Source organism: Helianthus annuus, chromosome 13, assembly GCF_002127325.2.
Source record: "Helianthus annuus cultivar XRQ/B chromosome 13, HanXRQr2.0-SUNRISE, whole genome shotgun sequence".
Lineage (NCBI taxonomy): Eukaryota > Viridiplantae > Streptophyta > Magnoliopsida > Asterales > Asteraceae > Helianthus > Helianthus annuus.
Window position 1 is genome coordinate 110,617,745 of NC_035445.2, and position 9,638 is coordinate 110,627,382.

Genomic DNA, 9,638 nt, shown 5'->3' on the forward strand with positions numbered 1-9,638 from the left:
GGCACAAACAGATACGCAGATTCACTAGTGTTAAACCGTTGAGAACACTTCAACCACGATAGCATTTACCATTTTTAACACAGTACACAATAAGGTAAAGAATCCTAGATAAGAGTTTAAACCTTAAACACAAATCATAAACCTCGACAACAGAATACTCAAACTGGAAAGACAGCCAGCATCAGCAAAGTTCAACTGGCGTTTATACACCACGTACCATGAAGCATCAAGTATTCTACATCCAGAGGGAGCCAGATGTACCACCTCCTGTTTGATGAAGCATTGCATCTATCTCATCGCCTTCTTCCATTTCCAGCTGCGGCAAAACGTGTTAAATTCAGCAGTGGAGTTGGAATCTTTTGTGCAACTATGTGTGTGTGTGTGTGTGAGAGAGAGAGAGAGAGAGAACCTCGTCAGGAGTCTGCTCCCCACGAAGACGACGCCCATCAAACAGAAAAGCAATAGAGTTAAGCTCGACAGATTGTCGGTCACAGTAAGCATTCATAAGCTTCTTCAGCTGTGTGCTTCTTTTGATCCTAAAGAACACTTCATTACCATCCTGAGAACAGAACAAGCAGTGTCACATCAGTTGCAACTTCCAACTTCAAACCAAAAGGAAATAATATCAAAATGCATCACGTATGTCAAAATCACAAATACGGTAATGTGCAGGACTGCAGGGCATAGAAAGTGAACAGTTGTTAATTTGAAAACGTTTCCTGTTCACAAACTTCACAAAGGTGTGAATATGCATTTGAAATGTCATTTAAGGCAAATAAAAACAAAGATCCTATAGCCTTAGAACTACTTTCAAGAAAAGTTAGCTAGGACTTGTAGAACAAAAATCTTACAGTTGAACAATGAAACCTTACGCGAAGAACGCTATAGAGTCACTTATCCTCGTGTAACTTCACACTCCCTCAAATCACTTGTCACAATAACGGCTAAACTATTTAACCCTCCTTAACTAACATATTCCTTCTAATACAATGTGGTCTTTGGTCTTCCAACTTGTACAATCAAGATATCTAAAACTAAATCATCTCAGTTTCCCCTCAAACAGTGATAACGTATGTCCAATTATATGGGGCAACAACTTGACATAAGGGTTCCTCTCGTGATTCTTCCCATATGTATGTTTTTATAAGTTGTTACGGTTCTAGAAACATTTTTGTATGCTTGGTTTGAACCAAAAAGCACAACTCGTATCTTCTTATTACGTTAGTTGTTTTAGTTTAAGTATGTTTTTATAAGTTGTTGTGTATAAATATTTTTTTATTATTTTTTTATAAAGAGCGCCTCGCATACGTGATGCGCTCGCATCACGCCATAGTTATTAAAGGCGCTAGGCGCACTCAAGGCACATAGGACTCGCCTGGGGCCTAGGCGCAAAACGCAAAAAAAGCAAGGGCCTGAGAAAAATAAAGCGCGTAATGAAAAAAAATTAAAAGTATATTATGTATTAGAAAAAGAATACTATTCTTTAAATAAAATAAACAAAATCTATTATATAACACTTTATATCATTTATTTAGTACCAAAAGTTTTAAAATATTAGTGTATTAGTGTAGAAAAGTAGTTTTCCGTGGATAAAAGTACGGATCTGGCTAGTATCTTGCCGAAATTTAGAAAATTTGGCCGAAAACTCTCCGGAATCTAGGAATCTCGCCGGAATGTGCATCTGAACCATCACCTGGAGAATTAAAGCGCAATTTCCTCGACTTAAGGCGCAACTGCCTCGCCTCGCCTGAAAAATGGGCCTAGACGCAAGAGGCGATGGCTTTTAACAACTATGCATCACGCATCAGATTTTTGGACCAAACGCATCGGAGCGCATCACGCAATTTAAAACCAAGGCAATCGCTACACTCGCTATTGACAACTCTGGACTCAGACTCTTTGAAACTGGTTTTAGATGAGTCAAGCCGGTTTTCCCGAAACAAACGCTTGTTGCGCCTTGTTGCACTCAACACACCTAATTTGTACCGTGCCTGAGCAACTGCGCGTACGTCTTTTGCGCCTTTAACTACATACTTCTTCTCTTCTGCTTCACTATCTCCTTCAGTATACCCGTTAAACCTACATACCCCTTCTAACAAAGTCTCATACATGTTGCAACTCAGATCTAGACTCAAAAACACTCTCCAACTACTAAAATCAAATAAACTCCATAATCTCATACAGTAACACAATATATATAATCCACATTCAACCTCAAAACCCTAACAAATCATTCATACACTTCAAAAGCAACAAAAAATATCCACACTTGCCTATATAAAACAATCAAATTACACAACATAAACAAACAAAAAGAGAAGCATAATCTATTGTTTACAATACAAAACCCTAACCGTAGCGCAACCACAATAATAATAATAATAATAATAATAATAATAATAATAATAATAATAATAATAATAATAATAATAATCACAAATACATAGAAAAGAAAAACCCTAGAAACAGATTGATGGAGGAGAATATAAGAAAAAGAGGAAACCCTAACCTGGCCTTTGACTTTGAGATTGATGTGAGCAGCATCGCCGGTACCGGGCTTTTTGTCTTCTTCGTTGTTGTTGGCTCCTGACATGTTTTCCGGCCGATTGGTGTGGTTTGAATCGGCAAGGATGGTTGGTTGGATTGATGGTTCAGAAGTATGGGGTGGGTGGGTGTGCCCCTTTTTCTACTTGGAAGCCAGAGATTTGTGCGTGATGATCCAACGGCTCATATTTACCCTACATAAATTCATACTTTCACCTTAGATTTAAAAAAAAAAAAAAAAGTTCACATTTTCAATCTCCATGTATTTTGATTGATTTTAAAAAAGATATAATTTTGTATTATCAAAAAAGTATACTAGTGGGTACGTAATAAAAATAAACATATTACGAACATGGCGATAAAAAACACATCGTGAGGGGTATTTGAAAATCATGAAAAAATACGTTGTTGTATATGTCTACGCAACACCTTATCAGAATAATTGTGTCATATCTGTGAAACGATGAAGCGATTGATCAACACAGCAAGAAGTAACTTTTAAATTTAGAAAAAAAAACGCTAAATAACAACGGTAGCAAACTGGGGATAATTCGATCCCAAAACCTCAATCATAATTAAATTTAAGATCTAAGAATTATCTATAGGGAAATTAAGAAGATAATATATAGGGAGTAAAATACTATGCATTTGCACTCATATTTCTTTTTGTTAGTTTGTGTTTGGGTTATTGGCACTCATCTATACTTCTTCTGACAAATTTACAAACTAGCTTGTTTTAGTTTTGTTTGATGATTTACTTTAAAACTAGTTTCTGCATTTTGCAGAGTTTATATGATGAACATGCAAGTAGTTAGATCCATTTAACATATAAGTAAGCTCGTTAAAGTGAGTTAGTGACCCAAACTAAATTCAAATTCATAAAACGAACAAAAAAGCAGGGTTCATGATCTTAACTTGATTTTATCGTCACATGGAATTTTGACAGCAAAGCAACTCAAAATGTTGTTTTTGGTTAAAAATTATCAAAGCAATTAAATGATCAAATTTGAAAAAGAGGTAGTGTGCTTTTCGAGATAATGCAGAAAATAATACGGTAATGTAATGTGACACTTGGGTTTTTACAAGGAAAGTCCTTGATCAATGATGATCTCCGGCATAAAATGTCGGGCGTCGACTTGAAGGTCGTTTACCGCTATTCTTGCTATTAATTCAGTAAAAATGAGTACAAAAAGCTAAAGTGGATCGTAAACTAAGTGTTACAAGTGTTACGAGAATGTGAAGTGAAGTCATGTCCGATCCACTATTGCTTGTTACATTTCTTTTATTGTTTTTTATGGTAGTTTTTTAGATTATATGAAGAGAACTTATAATTAACGAAGTTTTTATTTTGTAATGCGCAACATGTTACATTTTACAGCGAGATTTTAATGTAACAATGCAGCTTTCACATTTTTGTGTTAGATGGGAGAGGAGAAAGAAAAGTGTAACACATTACCTTGGTTTTTGTAACAATACTCTAAAGCACCACAAAGAATCATAACCGAGACTCCAAACACGTACAACGAGACCTAGCACGACAAACAAGAAAAATCTGATTTTTGTCTCGTCGCGCTACGCGATGGCATACATAGATCATCGTCACGCAACGCGACTCCTCTGTTTTCACCGGAGACACTTGGCAGCCACGTGGCAGGTCTAGGGTGGTGACTAATCACACCTAAAACCTAGCTAGTGCCGTTGCGCTACGCGATGGTGATTAGGTTTTCTCGTCGCGCGACGCAACGGGGTCTGATTGCAGCTATAAATTGAGCAGTCTCGGGACATTCCAACTCGATCACTTCTTTTCTTTCTCTCCAAGACTCTCTGTTATAATACCCCAAAATACTACGAAGCTCTGCCCCGTTGTAACTGTTTTAACCCCTGATCACTTATTCGATACCCTATCCGATCGATCTTGAACCCAGCAACGGATGTCAAGGCGGCGCCTGATAAAGGTTATGCTTTGTAAACTATGTTAGGGTTCTGATCTCTTGACGTATTGATAAAGTTGAATTGGGTTATTATACTAACACGCGTGCATTATATATTTTTAATAGGAACTCAAGAAAATCATCAGAAAATATCACAAGGAAGCCTATAGTAAAACCTAAGTTTATAAAGTGAGTCATTCTTTCTTTCTCACATTATTGTGAGCCATTTTATTTACAATGCTTTACAAAACCATAAATGTTTATTAGTTAAACTTACAGTGATTAAGTTTTGTATTCTGCAATTACTATCGGTATGTGGGGTTTTGTATACATTACTTGACACTTGTTACTATTGGACAAGAAGTTAGCCAATAGTAGCATGACCACAAGCACGGGGGAATTATGCCCCAGTAGCAGCAATACTGTTTAGAAATTGTTAGATATAAACAAATGTAAAAACTCTTGATGCTGTAAAGTTATAACAATTTATTTTTATAAAATGGAATGTACTCGCCAGCATTTCTTGCTGATAAAATGTTTTCAAAACGCGTTTCAGGTAACTTGATGTGAAGCTATTAGATGCCAGCTATGGAGCACTGAAGGCTTAAATAAAGTAGCTATAAATACCTAAATAAAAGAAGAAATTTATATTTTATTTTATCCCTATAAAAACATTTGAATGAAATACGGGTTTTAGCCCATTGTTTAATATTAAAAGTTTGGTGTTTTACAAACTCTGAAATTATTTCCTAACTATGACCCTGTTGGAAAAAAAAAATTCCGTTGCGTAATTAATAAACACTGGTACCACTTGACTGGTTCACGACTCCCGCTCCCAGTGTGGGGTTGGGGTTGTGAGAGAAGGTGGTATCAGAGCCACTGGTTTAAGCTATGTAGGTGTTCTTTTAATACCTAAACTTGAACATTATGTTAGGAAATTAATGTTATAACTTATATGTTATTCTGTATAAATAAATCTTAATATTTACGTTATGACTTTTATGTTACTTTTACAAATTCTGAGTTCACAGTATGAGTGACCAATATAATTAAATGTACCCATAGGCTACCTAGGCAGATGTATTATATTTTAACTATGCAGACACTTCTCTATTAGGATTTACACTTTATGGTCTATCATTTTATTTTATAAATACTATTTCTCATATATATAAACATTTTTATATGTGTTCAAAAGATTATTATACTAATATTTATAATTATATTTACATAATATAATTTAACAACAAATTAAGGCAATAGGTGTTGTACCCCATGTTTTGGGGGTTTTTCAAAAAAAAATGTATGATTTTCACATTAAACCCAAAAGAATTTGATTTTATAGTTTTAACCCAAAAGTTTTTAGTTTTTCCAATTTAACTTCACAACTTTTTTACTTTCAACTTTGATCCCCTATGTTTTTCATATTTTGCAAAAATTTTCGTTTTACGTTTAGTTCTAAATTTTGCGAGCAATGTATGTGTGTGGTTCAACGATTTTACGTTTTGTTATACACTACGTTCTAAATTTTGTGAGTTAATATGGCGCAATGTACGTGTGTGGTTCAGTGTATTTACGTTGTCTATTTTTTTCCCGTTTAATAAGTTCATCACAACGCGCGAGTCCTCAATCGAGTTAGTTATTATTTTCTATGTTTTATATGTCGGTCTAATTTCTCCACATTAAGATGCCGCAACTTCAATGTTAGTGGTCGTTGGCTATAGTGTGGCATTGGTGTTATTTGTTACGGTTTTACGCACCCGCGGCAACGCGCGGGGCTTAATACGATAGGTTATTTATACGGATACAAGTCATGTAATGTAGTAATTATGATACCATTAATTGTATTGAGCTTATTTGGTGTATTACTTATTTGTATAAGATGGCAATACAAACTTAATCGACAAAAACATCTTTAACACAATATAAATGTGAATCTGATCAATAATATGTCAAATTCGTTGGCCGCGGCGCAACGCGCGCGGGTCAATTTTCTAGTTATAATAACTTTGTAAACTGTTCCTTGAGTTATAACAATATACTGGTAATGAATCAAATGGAAGATTTTGTAAATAGTGAAGGTATTTCACTTATAACAGTGAAATATTATTATGGCTAATCATAATCATACAAGTAAGGCTTAAAAAATATTTAGTTATAACAGTTATAACTGATGTAACAATTCACTATTTTAAGTAATTATATATTAGAAAAAAATGATATAATACTAATATATAAGTATAATAATATAAATAAAACTATCTGAATTTCATGTAAACTAAAAATTATACATAAATATATGAGTTAAATACTTGGTTGGTCCTTGTGGTTTGCAAAAATTTCAAACTTAGTCCTAGTGGTTTACTAATTACACGCGTGGTCCCAATAGTTGTCAAAAATGAACTCGGTTGGTCCCCTGACCTAACCTCTGTTAAATTTCTCAGTTAACTATATGTGAAATGACTATATTACCCTTGAACAATTAAAAGAAATAAAAAACCAATAAAAAGGACTCATCTTATTCAATAACCTCACACACACACTCACACTCACACCTATCTTGATTCTCATCTTCTCATCGATCAATGTAAGTATTTCCAATATTCAACCAACCCCCACATTGTATTCATCTGCAATTTCAATACCCACTTGTTAATTTGTTCATCACTTAACCATAATGTTTGATTTTGTAGGTTTTCCTGGTTGCCGGAGCGGCGAAAGACCCGTTTACCCCAAAGGCGTATCTAATCTGATACTGGAACAAACAGATCTCGAACGATTTACCCAAACCATCGTTTTTAATCGAGAAAGCATCGCCGATGACCGCCGTACAGTCGGCGGCGTTTTCCAAACTTGTCGGCGACCAGAACGCGCTTTCCACCAATCTCCCGTCGTTCTGCTCCGCCGGAAACCTGTTATGTTTCTCGGAGGTAGGGCCCAGGTGGGCGGATCCGATTCGTTTAAAAATTATTCGAATGATGGTAATGAGGCTCTTAACGCGTTCCACCGGTATTCAGGTAACTCAGTGGGCCATGGGGATAAGTTTTCAACCTACGCACGTAACACCAACGTGCAGGACCAAAGTTTCAACACTTACGGCACTAAAGCCACCGGCGGCACCGGTGATTTCACCGCTTATGCACAAGACGTCAATGTTCCCACAATGAGGTTTACGTCATATTCCGACGACATTAACGGCCGTGTGCAGACGTTTAAATCTTATTCAGAAAACGCTAACGCCAGTGATCATGGCTGGGTTAAAGGTGACGGTGGAGGTGGAGGTGGTGGTGATGGATTGAAGGTGGAGATGGTGGCCTGGTGGATTTTAATTTTTAAAGAGAGGGGGAAGAAGAGGAGTCTTCTTTATTGGTTTTTTATTTCTTTTAATTGTTCAAGGGTTATATAGTCATTTAACATATAGTTAACTGAGAAATTTAACAGAGGTTAGGTCAGGTGACCAACCGAGTTCATTTTTGACAACTTTTAGGACCACGCGTGTAATTAGTAAACCACTAGGACCAAGTTTGAAATTTTTGCAAACCACAGGGACCAACCAAGCATTTAACTCTAAATATATGTAACATATATATATATATATATATATATATATATATATATATTATATTCAAATTCATGTTATAAAAAATGTAAACATATATAGATATACACAAACATACATTGTAAATACTAAAGTTTATATAAGTTTTAAACATATATCCTAGTTTAAGTTATATATCTACTTTATTCACATTTTGTTATAGCTGAAACTAACTAAACTTTCCCTACAGAAATAAAACACCTTATAATTTATAACCAATTTGCTCCATAAGAACCAACTTTAATATAAATAAAATGAAAAAGAAAATATAGTTATAATAATACCAATAATAATAATAATAATAGTTATTATTATTTTAATATTAAAACCATAAAAGTACTAAAAGAACTATATATACTATTATAATAATTACTATTCATTGGCTTTCATTATTAATATAGGATAATACATAAGTATTTTAAATGTATTACAATTTTATTTTCATTGAAGTATACATATACATTATAATACAGTTAAATAATGTTTATACATTTTATATATTTATATATGTATATAATGTAAACTAAAATTTATTTTACGTAGGATACATATAAAATTTTATACATTCAAACCTATAACATAATTTCAAATGATTATTTTATATATATATATATATATATATATATATATATATATATATATAACATGCGAAGGTTCATTTGAGAAGAAAATTTAATTGAGAAGAAAAAGAACAAAGGGTATAATTGTAAAATATTAAATAGTTTTTCATTTATCTCATTTATTATCATCTTTGACTAATTAGTCATAAAAACTATCATCCTTCACACTAATGTTTTTTTTTACTACACACATCAAAAGTTACCCTACACCTTTCGAAATTTACCCTACACATGTTGAAATTTATCCAACACAACCCGTAATTTATCATATTACACATTGTAATTTATCATACACTCGAAATTATTTTATTTTATTTTTTCAAAAAAAATATATATTTTGAAGATAAGTTACAACTTTTAATGTAGTTAGCTATTAAAAAGGAATACTAATAACTAATGATCTTTGTAGGTTTACCATATTACCCTTATAGTAACATTAAATACTTATATTAAATGAAGTAAAATGAAGCATTTTTATTGGTTGAAATTTCTTCATTTTTCTTCTTACATAAAGTTTCTTCTTATTTGAACCCTCCACTATATAACATAATTTCAAATGATTTTATATATATATATATATATATAGTAGGAGTTGGGTAGAAAGTGTATTTTTCCTAGAAAGTCTAGGAAGCAATGAGAATTGGACATGTGGCATTGAGTTATTTTAACTAAAAGGGCAACTATGTAATTTCACATTTTAATTTTATTTTTGAAATTTATTTTTCATTAACTAACATTCCATGATTTTCGGAATTTTTGTTGTTTTCGAATTCAAATCTGGAAGTCAATGTGTTTATCTGCAAAACTATCAGCATGTTCTTGGTGATGTGTTTTACCAGTCAAAGAGGTTGAAGTCAGTGTGTTTTAACACTCTGAAATCAATATATAATCAGGTTTTTGGTGATGTCTTTTAATGATTTACCAGTAAGAGAGGTTGAAGTCAGT

General features: G+C 33.4%; 1 protein-coding gene and 1 pseudogene across 1 annotated transcript; one reads left to right on the forward strand and one right to left on the reverse strand.

Annotated features, from left to right (window-relative positions):
• On the reverse strand, positions 1-2,739 carry LOC110898979 (small ubiquitin-related modifier 1). Its single transcript, XM_022145838.2, has 3 exons — positions 2,510-2,739; positions 410-559; positions 1-316 (listed from the first exon to the last, which is right to left on the reverse strand). Exons 1-3 carry the CDS (start codon positions 2,591-2,593, stop codon positions 236-238), a joined length of 315 nt encoding a protein of 104 aa, XP_022001530.1. The 5' UTR covers positions 2,594-2,739; the 3' UTR covers positions 1-235.
• Positions 2,740-6,522: 3,783 nt separating this feature from the next.
• On the forward strand, positions 6,523-7,881 carry LOC110901490 (annotated as a pseudogene).
• Positions 7,882-9,638: the final 1,757 nt, after the last annotated feature.

Bases quoted from the DNA above. Each gene is read 5' to 3' on its own strand.
- LOC110898979 (XM_022145838.2), bottom strand. From the start codon at position 2,593: ATGTCAGGAGCCAACAACAACGAAGAAGACAAAAAGCCCGGTACCGGC. The intron at 560-2,509 runs GTTAGGGTTTCC...TTCTGTTCTCAG, and splicing joins ATCTCAAAGTCAAAGGCCAG to GATGGTAATGAAGTGTTCTT. The intron at 317-409 runs GTTCTCTCTCTC...GTTTTGCCGCAG, and splicing joins GGGAGCAGACTCCTGACGAG to CTGGAAATGGAAGAAGGCGA.